The following is a 16,970-nucleotide window of genomic DNA, read 5'->3' on the forward strand; positions in this document are numbered from 1 at the left end:
GAGGAAGTGTAGAGGTGGTGAGGTGTAGCAGTCCAGCTGTTCCAAATGGCGTAATTTAGCATAAAATAAAGACGCAGAAAAGCAACAATATTTCCTTGGACTGAGGGCAGCTCTTTTTCACACATCCTCTCCCTCTCCGGTCCGTTTTTATTATCCTTTGTTCTCTCCAGCCGCATGGCTGCATTCCAGTGTCTCATGTTACCTCATCCGGCCAAGGCTTAAACCCACCCACACCATATAGGGTCATCACTGCCCAGAGGAAACACAACTCCATTTAAGGTCAATACATCCTAATACATTGTAAGGCACGGACATGCAGGTCACTGAGGTCAGGAAGACACCAGGTGGCACTACAAACCTTTGCCATGACTTCCTGGCTCCCACAGTGAGGATAAAATTTGCAGGGGGGGGTTAAGTTGGTGCTTTAGTTGGAAGGAAATGCAAACAGTATGTGTGATGTAACAAATTAAAATGAGCTTTAGTAGCAAAAGTGGAAAGGGACTGTTTTCTAGGAATACGTGTGTATTTTAATAGTTGGTGTAGGCAAGCAATGAAAAGAAGATTAAAGTTGGTGGAGGCTGAACCCTTTTGATGAACAGATTGTTAATTGACACAGTTAAAGTGTTATGGTTTGTTAAGGACTCAGCTGCAGAGGAAATTCTAGGAAAGGGAAGGAAAGAGAAAATCCCAAGTTTTGTTTCTTTTCTTATTTCTGCTGATTGTGACTTCTCTCAAAGGTTCTCTGCAAACAGATCAAAACTGGCAAATGTTTTCATCTCAGTCATTCTGGTGTGGAGAGAAACTCCAACTGGGTCTGAGAGGCAAATTTCGTCTCCTCAGGAGATACTGAGGTGGGTTTTATTTCCCCCCAGATAAAAGAAAGGGAGGAGGGTCTCTCTGGAGAACGAGGCCCCTGAGAATGTGTGGAGTTCGTCTCCTGAGTCAGCATCAGAAAAAGACACACGTCCCACTTCATAGTCCAGAGTCACTCGGATCCTCTTGGGCTCCTCACTCAGGGACAGAGGAGAGGAATCAGGGGAGGTGAAGGCAAAGTACTCACCTCCTGACTTCTTCACAGCCCAGATCCCTCCCTCAGAACCTAAGTCAGTTAAGGAAGCATGCATTACTAAACGTGACCAGAAAGAGGTGAGATTACCCTTTCTCCTCACAGACTTCCTGGCAACCCCCAGAGCCCACCACCCCCCACTTTCCATAGTGACTTCCCAGAAATGTCTGCCTGCTGTGAATCCCTCACATCCCAACACACAAGGCACGTCACTGAATCTCTCAGGATTGTCAGGCAGGTCTTGCAGTTTGGCTCCATATCTCACACTTTTCCGATCCTCGGACAGAATGAGCCTGGGATGGGCTGTGTCTGGATCCAGAGTGACATTTGCTGTTGGGGAGAAGATGAGGGAAAGAGAAGAGAGGCAGAATCAGCCTAGAGCCTGAGACGCACAACCTGATCCAAGAAACACCCAGAAGAACCAGATTTCCTCTCAGATAAATGGGCGTCCTCACATTTCATTCAGGATTGGGACCCTCCCTTCTTTCTGCCAGACTCACCTCAGAATAAATTCCTTCCCAGCAGGTTTTTAAATAATGCTTTTTTGTTCCTTTTTACTCAACATATTTCATTGTGTCCCTCCTCTCAATCCAGTCATGAGGCAAAACAACCCAGAAAATATTCCCTCAGCTCTTCTATGCAGTGAAGGAGAGGAGGAAGGGATGGGGGCAAGAGGAGAAAAATGATTCTCCTTTGAATCACTCGGTGTGAATTGCCATTTGGGGCTTTCAGAGGCTTACATTGAAATCAGAGGGAATAAATCAATGTAGGCAAGATTTGCATGCCCCAGACTTGCAGAGGTAGTTTCACCATAGTTTCACCACAGAGTAGGAAGTGGGGAGCCCAAGGGGGAAAACATAGACTGTCAGTTTCAGCTCGGACTCAGAGACAAGGACACCGGAAATAGCTGATCCGAAAAATCATAGGCTCGAGAGAGTCTGTGAGAAGCGGGAAAGAGAAAAAGAGAAAGTGGGGGTTCTGTTGTTGGAAAAGGAAGGGGCAGAGCTCAGACTTGGCAACAGCAAATTTGGGGGAACACGCCGAGGACTGAGCTCCACAATGCTTTATGTGTTTGAGCAATAAATCTGAGTTAGTTACTACCAGAGTGTCTCGCATCTGTGGGAGAGAACCCCAAGCCATTACAGTTCAGTTATTTGCTCCGAAATTTCAAATATCTTACTGTCCTGGAAATTAATCCTTTCTTTTTGCCTTCTGCTATTTAAATGCAAGAGGTCAAATCATTTCTAATTGTCCATTTTTGTAATCACAAGCCTTTTGCTTGGAATTCTTTTCCAGCCGATAAGCTTGGTGTCTAGCCCAGGGCTGGCGTCTAGCCCAAAATTAAGGAGTTGTGTTTATTTTTTCACTACTCCAGATTACATTCCTGCTTGAAAAGTTTCTGTATTCTTTACCTCATAATACTTGTTTTTCAGAGTGAGTAATCCATCTTTTAAAATATTTTCTCTGGGAGCTCTCCGTTTCTGCTGCTTAATCCATGACCAGGAGCCCCCCCCCCGTGGTTTTTTTACTTCCTGGGTGGGGAATTATTTTGAGAAAAACAAGTGGAAGGGGGCAGCTCTCTGTGCACATGCCCTGCTGGTATTAAATCAGCATGATCTGAATCAGCAAATTAGAAGATAGCAACATATGCAACAGGGAACACCTACTGGTATGAATGGGAAAGACTGAAGATGCTCTCTTCATAGATAAATTCAGGTACAGTGGTACCTAGGGTTACATACGCTTCAGGTTACATACACTTCAGGTTACAGATTCCGCTAACCCAGGAATAGTACTTCGGGTTAAAAACTTTGCTTCAGGATGAGAACAGAAATTGTGCTCCGGCGGCGCGGCAGCAGTGGGAGGCCCCATTAGCTAAAATGTTAGACCTTTTCTTTGTTCCTTTATCTTGGAGCATCAGAAATCGCTTCAAAGAGTCAATTAGACAGCAGTAATATCATTTATTTTTGCCATGACAAAAAAAGGTACAGACAGGCTGATGTTCATTGCCTGCTGCCCCCGAATTCTGAGCGAGCCAGCTTTTTATACATTTGCAGAATACAATACCAAGTTATGGCAACTTCCTATGTCCTTACATGGGCTTGCCCCCCCCCCCTTCCTTCCTGCAATGGCCTCACAAGCCTCTGCTTATCTCTTTACAACCTTGAAAAATAAACATTTGAGCCTGTTCCATCAATGCCAGTCTTGTTCTCCCCAGACATTCCAAAGAGAGGCCCATTTTACTGTAACATTTGAGAGAGGAGAAAATGCCTAAAAGAGTTTTTGGGATCATATAGAGAACAATATTCTAATGGTGCTTCAGGTTAAGAACAATTTCAGGTTAAGAACGGACCTCTGGAACAAATTAAGTACTTAACCCGAGGTACCACTGTATTTGTGTGTGAGGACTACTCATCTAAATAGAATAGAGCAAAAGTGCTAATTAACAGTCAAATCATGCTCAGATGTGGGCAAGACCAAAGGATCCAGCAAAAGCAAAAGGGGAACGAGAAGACTGAGGGGAACGAGAAGTACTCCTCCCTCTCTTAGAATAACACCAAGGAAAGGACAGACCATTTAATCCCCAATGAAACACCAGCTCCCAACTCGTGCTTGAATTTGGTCCATCACAAAGGTTACCTTTCTGAGGATGTCTTCCGAATGATAGAGCATCTGAGGAAGCAAAGAGATATAAAGACTGAGAGCTAGACTTTTATACCTCAAATAATTTTGTGACAACATTTTCACTAAATGACATAATATCAATTGTTTCTTTATTTCAAGTAAAATGTTGATATGGAACCAACAATTACACATAAGAAAACTGTATGAAAAGATAAAAATTTTTAAAAATGTTAAACTGAGAAATGACAGAAACACTGCAATATCAATGTATTAAAAGAATGCAAGGGAGAGCTGTCTATAACCTTAACAGTTGTCCCAGGTAAACGGATGAAAAATCAGTTACAGATAGGTAGCCGTGTTGGTCTGCCATAGTCAAAAAAAAAAAAAAAATTCCTTCCAGTAGCACCTTAAAGACCAACTAAGTTGGTATGAGCTTTCGTGTGCATGCACTGTATCTGAAGAAGTGGGTATCTGAAGAATGGGTATCTGAAGAAGTGTGCATGCACACGAAAACTCATACCAAGAACTAACTTAGTTGGTCTTTAAGGTGCTACTGGAAGGATGAAAAATCAATTATTGAAGTCAAAATTGTTAACCATAATGACAAATTAAACTTGCAGAAGAAGAATTTGCCTGACCAAAGAATTAAAATTCTTTCAGATTCTTAACAAACATTTTGGTAGAAGCAAGAATGGGGCAGAAATTCAATTTATTTTGCATTCACACTTTCTGAAACAATACAGGAACTGAAGCACAGCAATCCTTCAAAACACACACTTATCTCAATTTTGCTATGAAGTTCTCCAACCGACTGATATATTAGGGGAATCCCTGCATAAAGCTGAATATGTTAGTGAAAGTCACCCACAAAATAGAATTCTCCTACTGAAAACTGCTTGAATAATTGTATACATTAGCCAAATATCTGTTTCTTAGGAGAAATTTGCTGATGAAATACGCTGGTGAATTTAGTGAGCATTAAACCACCAATGGGACGTGGGTGGCGCTGTGGTTAAAACCTCAGCACCTAGGACTTGCCGATCGCATGGTCGGCGGTTCAAATCCCTGCGGCGGGGTGAGCTCCCGTCTTTCGGTCCCAGCTCCTGCCCACCTAGCAGTTCGAAAGCACACTTAAGTGCAAGTAGATAAATAGGTACTGCTTTACAGCGGGAAGGTAAACGGCGTTTCCGTGTGCTGCGCTGGTGCTGGCTTGCCAGAGCAGCTTCGTCACGCTGGCCACGTGACCCGGAAATGTCTCCGGACAGCGCTGGCCCCCGGCCTCTTAAGCGAGATGGGCGCGCAACCCCAGAGTCGGACACGACTGGCCCGTACGGGCAGGGGTACGTTTACCTTTAAACCACCACCAAGAGAGGCTGGTGAATTTTCAAGGAGATTTAAAAAACAAAACACCACAAGAACACTCAGGAAATCATGATGGTTGCAGCACTAGGTATGTCAGCTGCTGGTGGGAGTCTGAGGAAGAAGAGAGAACTTAGGAGATAATTTCACAGCTGGGAAACAAGCTTGAGCTGGGAGTGGAGTAACGGTGTGTTTGTTAAGAGCCGTTCTAATGCCCATCGGGATGGGAAAACACAAGTGGAGTATAAAGAACCAAAATGAAAAGGAGGTTTGGTACAACTGTGAACTGAACACTGGAACAAAAATAAATTCTGACTTTGCTCCTATTGCTGTTTGTGGCAAGAGTAAATAAAATACAGTAAGAGCCTGGCATGTTCAACTTTCGGACTAATATATTGTCCAGTGTAAAATTCTTGCAGCCACTCATTACCTTTGATTTCCTTCATCCCAAAATACAGAATGGGATGTTTAACGTGGAAATTTGAGATCCGCCTCTTCAACTTTGATAGGAAATCCATTGGATTCTTAAATGTTTCCCTTAGCTGACACCTGATGGGGAAAAATAAACATTAACCCATTCAATTGCAGAATTTCTGAATGCAGCAAAAGAAAGCAATTGAGAAGAGGAAAGAGAATGTAGAAAGCCGAGAGGGAGACACAAAGGAATGGAGGCACAAAGGGGAGATGATTCCTCCTTACTAGGGACTCCAGAGGCAGACATCTGAGGGCCAAAGGAGCAGCCCCAGATCTCTGAATCTCCTCAGTTAAATCTACTCAAATGGAGAAATAAAATCAAGTGATACCATCCTGCTCAGAGCTTTTCAATTTCGGCTGCATTACCTACAATGTGGAGGGGAAAAAGATGATTGCTGCTGTTGACAAAAGTGATATCTTTCTTCTATCCTCTTATCATGAACCCGTGTTTCTTCTATCCTCTTATCATGAACACCTTGAAGTTACGTATTGCAGCTGAGATATTTTCAGGAACATGGCACACACCTCAACTCCTGCTCCCTTGTTGGAACCTTTCACCACATCCTAAGAGCCTGGAGGGGCAGGTTTTATTTCCTGTCCTCCTGGACCTTTCCCAGTTTCACAGAGTGATATTAATGGAGATGAGCAGGATTCACTTACCTCTGCAAGGTGCTTCTCACATCCTAGAAAGGAAAAGAGGGAAAGAAGAATGGGATTCACTGCCTACCACAGGGCCTATAATGAAGACCCATCAGACCCCGGAAGGGATGCCCTCTGGGTGAGTCTGCCTAGCAAACTCCAAAGTTTTGGATAGGAATGGATTTATCTAGGGGTCAGCAACCTTTTTCAGCCATGAGCTGGTCCACCGTCCCTCAGACCGTGTGGTGGGCCGGACTATATGGGGGGCGGGTAATGAATGAATTCCTATGACCCACAAATAACCCAGAGATGCATTTTAAATAAAAGCACACATTCTACTCATGTAAAAACACGCTGATTCCTGGACTACCCGTGGGCCGGATTGAGAAGGCGATTGGGCCGCATCCGGCCCACGGGCCTTAGGCTGCCTGTGAGCAGAATTAGAACTTACAGGGTTAAACAGTTCTGTGTGAAGTCTCTGCATTCTGAGGTGTGGTTTTGTTCACATACAGGAATCTTTCTTTGTGTGTGAGTTACTTTCACTTTTAGCTGTTGAGCCGAGGAGATGTCCACTCGATCTCCTGGCTGATTTATGATGTTTTTCTGTGCAATGATTAAAGCCTTCTTGGATTAGCAAGAAGCCTGCGTACAGACTATGATTTATTGCACCCACACAAAGGCACAAACCGCCGCTGCGATACTCTGCTTGGAGCCAGGAAGAGATCTTAAGTCTCAGAGGGTCACAGGGAAGTGTGCCGGACGCCATTACATCTTCAGACTGCCTACCCCTGGATTAATCTATCATTTCAATTTCTCTCAGTTTTTATCTTTCTGATCTTAAGTTTAGTTCTCCAGATTTGTTTCTGATTATTATTTTTTAAAACCTGATGAAAATTCATGGGATCTTCTCCTCTGTTTTTCCAAGGTATCCATAGTATATTGGCCACAGGAGAAATTATGAATAAGGGTTCCAACTGAAAGAGTTTCATTTCCAATTTCTGAGATATCCTTAAATTTAACCACGTGAGCTGGGCAGCTTCATACTATTAAGCTAAATTAGGGACTGCCAGTCCTCCTTTTGTGCATAGGAGTCCGCATTGGAATAGTATCCACTCTCAGGTGTTTCCTTTGCCAAACAAAATTGCCAAATAAAGTGCTGGTTTTGACCTATAAAGCCTTGAATGGCTCAGGGCCATAATACCTCAAGGACCGCTTCTTTCCATATGAACCCACCCAGACCCTGACATCATCTTCTGAGGCCCTTATTCATGTGTCCCCTCCACGAGAGGTCCAGAGAGTGGCCACATGAGAACAATATTTATATTTTTTGTGTTTTTATATTTTTATATATTGTAATTTTACCCTGTGAACCACCCTGAGACCTCCAGGTATAGGGAGGAATATAAATTTAATAAATAAACAAATAGTTGTCCAAGCATCTTTTTCCCCCCTCTGGAGCTTTCCCTGCAAAAATCTGCTCTTTAAAGCTGAATCAAAGCAAACGGCAATCCACAGAAGAACTGAATTGCCGTTTGTTGCACTCAGCATTAAAGAGTGAGTTTTTGTGGGGAAGTTCTGTGGGGGGAAGAAAAGAGCACTTTGGCACAGCCTGGAAAGAGCGAGGCAAAAGGTAAGTGTGGTTAAACCATTAGAGAGGAACTTTGGGCTGTTCCTGCCACAGTCTCACCTGCAGGAGTTCACTCGCTGGCTGCTGACTCTTCTCCTCCATCTCCCGGATGCTCCTTTCAAGAGAGGAGAGTTTCTCAGAGAGTCTAGCCAGCTGCTCCTCCCTTCTTCTTGTGATCTCCTTCTCCATCTCTTCTATTTCATTCAGCAGACGCTTTTCTTCTTCTTCCAGAAACTGGTGCAGTTGTTTGAACCTCTCCAGTGTATTCTGCCTCTCAGTTTCTGTTAATTTCTGCAAGAACCAGGAAGAAAGAGGAAAAGAGGAAGGCAGAGTGTTTTGAAACAATTTTATGGTAAATCACTCAGCAATGGGGCTACATCATTGTTAAGTTGTGGGCAAACATATTAGACGACACAGCGATTCTTCAAACAGCTCTTGTTTATTCAGAGGCCAGAACAGAACTGAACTGAAGAGCTCAGTCAGCCTGCTTATATAGAGCTCCAGTACAACGTAACTGTAACAATTTTCTAAAACTATCCAATCACTGAACGTCACTTTCGATCCTTCATTTGCATAACTATCTACAGTATCCCCCTGCTGGCCCAGGGTGAGAACTTCAGAACATAACAATCATGACTTGGTCCTTCAAGTACTTGTCCCCTTTGTAGTAATGGTGACACTTACAAACAGGTTGTTGCTTTCCTTTCCCATGTTTGCTTCGTAAGCCAGAATTTTCTCTCTCTCTTTCCTCAGATGCTCCAGGTGACGACAGATGATTGTCTGAAGAGGAAACAAAATCTAAGATTTGATTAGGGCTGCAGGCCCTAATTAATATTATGCTTACTTCTAGTACCTGGGCCCTACTATTCAATTTTTGCTTAATAATTGCTCTGGGAGTTTCTAGGGTTTTTTGATGTACACTAAAAAAAATCTAAAGCATGAGAACTTCCATTTCTTTATTCTTACTCCAGTTCATCATTATGATTACATTACACAGGAACCCTTTAGTATAAGTGCAGAAAAACAGTGCTTTTAAAAACAAAACCACATTTTAAAAAGTTGCTTTGTAAGCAGAACAAAGTTTTTGTTCTGTTTTGGATAGCACAGAAATGAGGCCCAATTTCTGATTCTCATGAATGTACAGATTAGCAATTTATGACGTTTGCTTTACAGCAACATTAAGAGCATATAAGTACTTAATTTGTTCCGGAGGTCTGTTCTTAACCTGAAACTGTTCTTAACCTGAAGCACCACTTTAGCTAATGGGGCCTCTTGCTGCTGCCGTGCCGCCGGAGCACAATTTCTATTCTCATTCTGCAGCAAAGTTCTTAACCCGAGGTACTATTTCTGGGTTAGCAGAGTCTGTAACCTGAAGCGTATGTAACCTGAAGCGTATGTTACCCGAGGTACCACTGTATATACACCGAAAGAGAGATGAAAGTATTGTGTTAGCAAGTGTCAAAATGACTTCCTACCTTGTATTCCTGGGCAGCCTCTTCCTTGAGAACCACAATGTGAGATTTATGTTCTGGGGATCGCTCACAAACGAAACACACCAATTCTTCATCTTCTTTACAGAAGAGGTGGAGTTTTTCCTTGTGTCCCTTACACAGATCCCCTTTATTTGGTGACAGGAGTTTAATTTTTTCCACTATATTGGCCAGCTGCCAATTGGGGCGGAAACTCCCTCTCTGCATTCGGGCTTTGCAGACAGGACACTCCAAGTCCCCCACCTGCATTGGTTCCCATGTGTCACAATACTTTACAATGCAGTCCCGGCAGAAGTTGTGGCCACAGTCCAAGGTCACAGGGTCTGTCAGATACTCCCTGCAGATGGGGCATGTGGCTTCTTCTCCCACATCCGTGGATGAGGATGAGGCCATGATAGAGGAAGAGTCTGTGGCTTTGTTGAGATGAGAGGCAGCAGGAGGGGAATGAACTTAGGAGGGGAACAAATGCCTGTAAGGTAAAACTATTCAGTATTAAGTGTTTCCACATACTTCCAGTGAAACTAACTCTGCATTTCACTTTCTTATGAAACATATCTTCCATAATTAGTCCTGTTAGATAATTTTTAAGGTACGTGCAGATAATAGGCACATACTCACCAAAGAAAGCCAAACCTCCAGCCTTCAAAAAATTAGGAAATATAGGAAATATTCCCTGAAGAACTAGAAATTCTATTTGAGTGTATAAAATTTAGACAGTTCACAGAGCAAGAGCGAGGCTGCCTTTAGACTCCAGCTGAACTGTGGGACCCCTCCATGTAGGTAGAAGGAACTTCTTGGTAAAATCATTCTTCCACAGCCTGGCAAGGCTTTATACTTTCAAATCACTGTATTTGAAAAGGGGCCAGTCTGTGTCAGTAAACTCTGACACCATTTCCAAAGGATGCTCTGGCAAGCCCCGGAAAAACAATTAGCATGTATTGTTCAAATCTCTGAGTGGCAGATTTGTAAACTTATTGGACCAACATATTATTATGAGCATGGTCTGATTTACAAGTGCATCCCTTTTCTGTGTCGTTTGTACAGGCAACACCCCGTCCACATCATCCCACACAATGGCAGAGTGCATGCAAATCTGTCCCCATTCTGGGCCCCAAGAGTGTGTGCATGGTCACGTGTCAATTGAACACACGCAAAATGCTTTGTACAGTGGTACCTGGGGTTAAGAACTTAATTTGTTCTGGTGGTCCGTTCTTAACCTGAAACTGTTCTTAACCTAAGGTACCACTTTAGCTAATGGGGCCTCCCGCTGCCACTGCGCAATTTCTGTTCTCATCCTGAAGCAAAGTTCTTAACCCGAGGTACTATTTCTGGGTTAGCGGAGTCTGTAACCTGAAGTGTCTGTAACCCGAGGTACCACTGTACCTGTATGATGACTTTTGGTGGTCCTTGGTTAAGGGCTGTACGATTTCTAAAATCTTTAAAAGTTTTGTTCTGGGTCCCCTCACTTCCTTGCAAGGTGGGGACGGGGAGGGGGAACTCTGTTGCAACAGACATCAAATATTTTATTTGCTTTCCTCCACTGGTTCCTCCCTCCACTCATTCTTCTTTGACTGATAATGGACTTAAGGGATCCTGGCTCCCTTGATGGAGAGATGGGCTGTAAACGTCAATCCCTAATTTCCATATAACAGTCCCACTGCCTGAAACTCAACTGTAAAACCCAAACGAAAAATCAGTTTGCACACTCATTCATCATTTACCTACAAGATCACCTTACCCCAAATGTGCCCACTTGACTGCTTCGATTGGAGGAATTGGCACTTTTACTGGTGCCACATAATACCTGCCCTACATCTGTCAGAACTCAATCATTTAGTGTGGTGGCTCCAAAACATTGGAACTCCCTTCCTATTGACCAGAGTCTTCTTTTCAGTGCCTTGTTTAGACAAGACAACCCAGATGATTAGAAAGTTTCTATGGCTTTTCATTTGTTTTAGTCTAGCCTACTGCGGTTTTAACTTTTTGAATGTTTTAAATTATAGTTTTAATTTTTAAGGGATAATTTAATTGTTTTTATCTTTTTCATAAACTCCTTTGAGGTTCTTCTACAATGAGGCAGTATTTTGTTAAATAAATAAAACATCTGTAGCCAAAGCCATTACAAAGTAAAAAATGATGAAACACGTTGAGCAGTTAAAATAACTATTAAAACAAGGCAGTCTGTCAAATGAAAATGTGCTCCACTGAAGAATTGAACTTATCATCCCCACAAACCTTCCTCCTTAAAATTGCCAAGTTAAAGCAAAACAGGTCACCTTTTCAGAAATGTTTGCCTGCTTCATGTATTCACTATTCAGCAGAAAGAATAATGGAGCTCCATGAAATATGGAGAGGTCCCTCAGTCACTGAGTGGGACATAATCTCACATTCATGTGCAGGTCCACTTTCCTGGCACTGCATCAAGAGTGGCCCAGGAATGGCACCAAGGTGACAGACAAGGACAGAAGCCATTGCAGGGCTCCAAGCCCTCCTTTGGGTGCCCAGCCAAGACATCCATTGACACCCATGGGAGCTCCTCTCCAAGAGCTAACAGCATTCCCATAGGTGCTTGAATTTCAGCTGAATGGTGGGGGAAGGCAAGGAAGAGGAACGGTTAAAAGGCTCTTCTATACACATTGGGAACTGAATGAAAATAGACCTGCTTTGGCCAAGGGCAGCCTGGGAACATGCAGTGGGGTTTGGTTGTCAGATACTCACCCCAGACTAGCTTCTGTTGTGGGCAGGGAGATGGTGTACTTGATCAAGAAGAAGTTATGGGGTTGCCTTTCCTTCTTCCCGGCTGTTCCTGCTCCTGTCTCCTTCCCCTTTCTTTAGGGAGGGGCAAAGGGTGTGCACTTTGTACAGCTGTGACGACAACTTGCAACTGTTCTTTTCTTCTGCTGGGAGAGCTCAGCTTCCTTCTCCCCCTCCATCTTCTCTCCTCCTAACAGAACAACCATTTGCTCACCACCTCATCTCACCCCAAACATGAACAGCTCTTTTTCAAAAAGAATAAGAAAAAACAGGCCTTTGGCATATATTTATAATTGTATAAAACAAAGCCTTGTTTCCCCCCCTGAACAGGTCTTTTTATCAGCTATCATAAATGTGGCATTGCTTGGTTAATAAGTGATAGCTTTGAACTTTGTATGAATGTTCCTCCACACCCATTTTCTTCAGGATGCAGACAAAGAATTCTTTTTTTACTTTCTGCATTGGACCCCTGGCTCTTCCCCTCCTTCTATCCATAGTGCCATCAGGGAAGCACTTTAGGGCAGACCCGACCCCAGGGACCCACTTGGGGGTCACACCCACCTCTGCTTGCTGTTTGCAGCTGAATTGAGGAAAAGATCAATTAGTTTTTCTGAGGATTGACATTTGTTCCTAATTCAGTGGGTTTTCCCAGGGAAAGCAGAGGGGCAAACTAGAAACTGCTTTGACCCATGCCTAGAAAGCATGGGAGAAACTTCTTTCTCTAGCCTGCTGTAAATCATCGGACAGTGCTGTTTCAGTCCCATGATGGGGTCTGAATCCTGATTGGAAGGCTGGACTGGAAGCAGGAAGGCTATGCCCCCCCCCCCCCAAATACTAGGTCAAGCAGCCTCGGCAGAAATCATGCGCACACACGGTGGTCACTGGATCCTTGAAGTAATCCAGGAAGATGGGACAAGTGGCTTCAGCACAGAGATCCTGGACGGGACCCCCAGAACCAGCCATGGCTGCTGCCTCACAGTGAAGGCACAGCTGACTTTCACTTTCTCAGTTCTCAGTCTGTGGGTGTTTCCCTGTGTGCAAATGACTCGCCATCTCAGGGCTGATGTGCTTGGCAGTTGCTGTTTTTATCCTGGCAGGCCTGGACAGCTGCTTAGCGGTGTCTTGAGCAGCCTCAACTGATTTGCATTCTTTCCATGCCTGTTTACTGTGGTAGCATGTTGTCCTTAGCGGGTGTAATTCTTTTATGAATGAATGAGAACGCAAATCACTGTCGTTGTGAGGGAGCAGCCTCTGCTTCAAGAAAGAAGTGCTTAGCAGAGACCGCTCTCTTCCTGGCCTGGAAATATGAATCCCCTGCTCTGCTCTGGGATCTCATCTGGCGGGGAGCTGACTTCAGGCACCAGGCCCACTGGCGGACCAACTCTGCGTTTCAAAGATGTCTGCAAACATGACACAAAGGCTGACAATATCAACCCGGCATTTTGGAATCCCTTGCAGGTGATTGCAGTGCCTAGAGACAGACAGGTCATGTATTCACAGCAGCAGCCAGAGGGGGAATGACCGCTAGGAGGAGCACAGAGAGATGAAATGCCCTGGTTCATCTGCAGCAGCACAACTAGACGCCTTCATCTGCCCCAGCTGACACAAAACATCGCTCCTGCATCAGTCTCTACAGACACAGCAGGCACTGCAATCTTCCAACAAGCTTGACCTCACCCAAAGACGCACTCCTCCATTGCCTCCCAAGAAAGATGGATGCCAGCTTTGAAAATATTAAAACAGTGGGTAGAATGGCGTGAAACAAGGCTGCATATTGGCTCCCACACTCTTCAACTTGTACAAAATAATATGGTGCCACATCTAGCACTGGCGCAATCCCCTGTCCCATCAATTAGCAATAGGAAAATATCTTGTCTGCTATATGCCAATGATGTGGTCTCCTATCACTCTCCCAATTAGGTCTTAACAATCTGCTTACAGCGTTTAGCATGTATTCAAGTGGGAAGACCTCCTCGTGAATTACCCCAAGACCAAAATTATGGTCTTTGGGAAGCGTAGTCCCAGATTCAAATGGAAATGGACCAGCAGAATCTGGAGCAAACACACTCCTTCCGATATCTGGGAGTTCTCTTCACTGAGACGCTATCATGGAAGGGGCACATTGAGGCTACGAAACTCAAAGCGCAGAAAGCTTGTGGGGCATTAATGGAATTCTATTTTATGGTGGGTGGCCAGTTACTAGAAGAAACTGTGCTGAAAATCTTTGCCAGCAAAGTGGTTTCCCAGATGCTCCATGGAGTAGTGATATGGGGAATGGACCTAAAGGCTAACAAAGCCTTAGAAATAGTGCAGAACAAATTCCTCAGGAAAGGGCTCTCGCTCCCCAACAGGACCCCAGCTGCTCTTCTTCGTGCTGAAGCTGACGTAACAACAATACAGACTAGAATTGATTCCCTGTGCCTAAATTATGTGAAAAGACTTCAATCTCTTTTGGAGGAGAGATTCCCCACTATGTCTTACACAGAACGGGAACAGACCAAATGCTGGAAGGCTGGCAACCAATGCCTCTTGTCCCAATATCAATAACAAGATCTTCAGGTGACCACAAAGAGGCAGTTAAGAGAGTTGTCTCTTTAGGTCCGATGCAGAAAGAGATCTAACCATGATTGCTTTTTCCAAGAGCTCACCATGGTTCCCACTTATCAAAACGGAGCATGCCCGAGCCAGATACCTGACAAAGCTCCCACTTGCCGTACTAAGAATCGCTTTTACAAAAGTACGATTCCAATTGATGCCCTCGGTGGTGTTGGATGGACGGTACAGCAAAGTACATTACGAAGAGAGACTCTGTCTGTGTGGACAACCCTGCGTCGAGGACCTGGGCCATTATTTATTGCAGTGCCCGTTATATATAGACCCAAGAGACCAATTTATAAAACCCCTGTTTACAAGTGGAACACATTTGAATAGGGTGGAAAGGGTGAAATGGCTGCTGAGCGACACCAATGACTTTGTTACTTATAAAGTAGCACTCTCTGCGCTGGCAGCTAAGAAGATCAGGATGAAGGAACTAGAGAAAATAGCAGTCAACTGCTGGGTTGGCAGGAGCTGGGAGAGAGCAATGGGAGCTTACCCCTTCGAAGGGATTAAAACCCTCGACCAACAGGCTCAGTGGTTTAGACCACAGCGCCACCTGTGTCCCTGGATATCATATACCTCCCAAATAACCATGTACTCTGGTGACAGGTAACTGTGTGGGACTCTGTGGAATAGTCCCACTGATGGTCCATGGGACAGGTGTCTGTGTGGGACTTAGTGGGGCAGCCATCACAGAGTTTGCTGTTGGTGTGGCAAATCTAGATACTGGGAAGTATTATCATTATTATTCATTTCATTCCTATTCCACTTTATATTATATTCTTTCCCAGTTTACCTGTGAAGTTTCAGGGAGTGATATTACTGGAGATGAGCAGGGTCCCCTTACCTCTGCAAAGTTCTTTTAACATCCTAGAAGGGAAAAGAGGAAACTCAGAATGGAATTCACTGCCTACCACAGGCCCTGTAATGAAGACCCATCAGCCCCTGCAGTGGATGCCCACTGGGGTGAATCTGCCTAGCATATGCCAAAGTTTTGGATAGGTATGGATGCATCTAACAATTCTGGTTTCTCTCCATTATTTTCCAATCTTAAGTTCCGTTCTTTTTTATTTTAAATGTTCTGATGAAAATTCATGAGATCTCCTCTGTCCTTCCTAGGTATCCCTAGTATCTTGGCCAGTGGGGAATTTATGAATTTATGAATAACTCTTCCAACTGAAAGAGTTCCTTTTCCTGAGATATATTTAACAAAGTTAGCCAAGCAGGTTCACACTACTTAGCTAAATCACACTACTTAGCATAGTAACATTATCCACTCTGGGAAACTTACTTTGCCAAATAAAATTATCCATACTTTTCAATTCCCTCAAGTCAACCAAGAGAGGAAGAGTAAGAAACAAAACCAAAAACCTTGGCAGTATTGTCATGCTTATTGTACTGCTCTTTGCTTTTCATAGAATCATAGAACTGTAGTGTTGGAAGGGATTCCAAGGATCATCTAACCCATATGATTTTAACTTACCTCACCTTTCCATATCAGGTTTCTGATGCAGCCCTTGGCTAGTGCTTCCCCCTAACACTGCCATTCCGTGAGAGGGCCAGGGGTGTGGTGGCAAGACCCCTGGCACCAGGCGGGGTGGGATCCCTGCAAGGGGGCGCCTGGCTCACACCCCCTCAAAATCATGTGCCTGGTGCATTCTATTCATTATTTTCATTGCTATGATCCTACACTTTGTCGAAGGGAAACTCCCCACCAGAGTAGAAATCATATATTGAACAGATGGAAAGCTCTTTAATATGAGTAGGCTGAAAGCAAAGAGCAAGGTTACTGTAACTTCCGTCATAGAGCTTCAGTATGCTGATGGCAACGTAGTGTGTGCACGCTCAGAGGATGACCTGCAAACCATCCTAAATATCTTCACAGAAGCTTACAAAAAGCTTGGCCTATCGCTCAACAAAAACCCAACGTGCTGCACCAACACGTACAAAATAGCCCCTCTGCAGCACCACAAATCCAACTTAATGGTGTAACGTTGGAAAATGTCAATCACTTCTCCTACCTGGGCAGTTATCTTTCCACAAGGGCCAACATTGATGCCAAAATCCAGCATCGTCGGAGCTCTGCAAGTACAGCTTTCTCCCGATTGAAGCGCAGAGTGTTTGAGGACTGGGACATTCACAGGGAAACCAAAATGCTTGTTTACAAAGCTATTGTCCTACCAACCTTGCTGTATGCTTGTGAAACATGGATCACTTATAAACGCCATCCCCAGCTCCTTGAAAGATTCCATCAATGGTGTCTCCGGAAAAAAAATTACACATCACTTGGGAAGACAGGTGAACTAATACCAGTGTAATGGAAGAAGCAAAAGTAATC

At 44.1% G+C, this 16,970-nt stretch overlaps 1 protein-coding gene across 5 annotated transcripts; it reads right to left on the reverse strand.

Moving 5' to 3' along the window:
• Positions 1-638: 638 nt before the first annotated feature.
• On the reverse strand, positions 639-15,873 carry LOC128409050 (tripartite motif-containing protein 10-like). 5 transcript variants are annotated; one of them, XM_053379240.1, is made up of 9 exons: positions 15,429-15,873; positions 11,557-12,278; positions 9,266-9,749; positions 8,475-8,588; positions 7,851-8,081; positions 6,185-6,207; positions 5,481-5,599; positions 3,707-3,739; positions 639-1,396 (listed from the first exon to the last, which is right to left on the reverse strand). In XM_053379240.1, exons 3-9 carry the CDS (start codon positions 9,671-9,673, stop codon positions 837-839), a joined length of 1,488 nt encoding a protein of 495 aa, XP_053235215.1. In that variant the 5' UTR covers positions 9,674-9,749; positions 11,557-12,278; positions 15,429-15,873; the 3' UTR covers positions 639-836. The 5 variants fall into 5 exon arrangements, with proteins under 5 accessions (XP_053235215.1, XP_053235214.1, XP_053235213.1 ...); XM_053379239.1 differs by lacking the exon at positions 15,429-15,873 and having other exon boundaries at positions 11,557-12,767; XM_053379238.1 differs by lacking the exons at positions 11,557-12,278; positions 15,429-15,873 and adding an exon at positions 10,664-11,313.
• Between the last annotated feature and the right edge of the window lie 1,097 nt (positions 15,874-16,970).

The sequence above is a fragment of the Podarcis raffonei genome, chromosome 2, assembly GCF_027172205.1.
Source record: "Podarcis raffonei isolate rPodRaf1 chromosome 2, rPodRaf1.pri, whole genome shotgun sequence".
Lineage (NCBI taxonomy): Eukaryota > Metazoa > Chordata > Lepidosauria > Squamata > Lacertidae > Podarcis > Podarcis raffonei.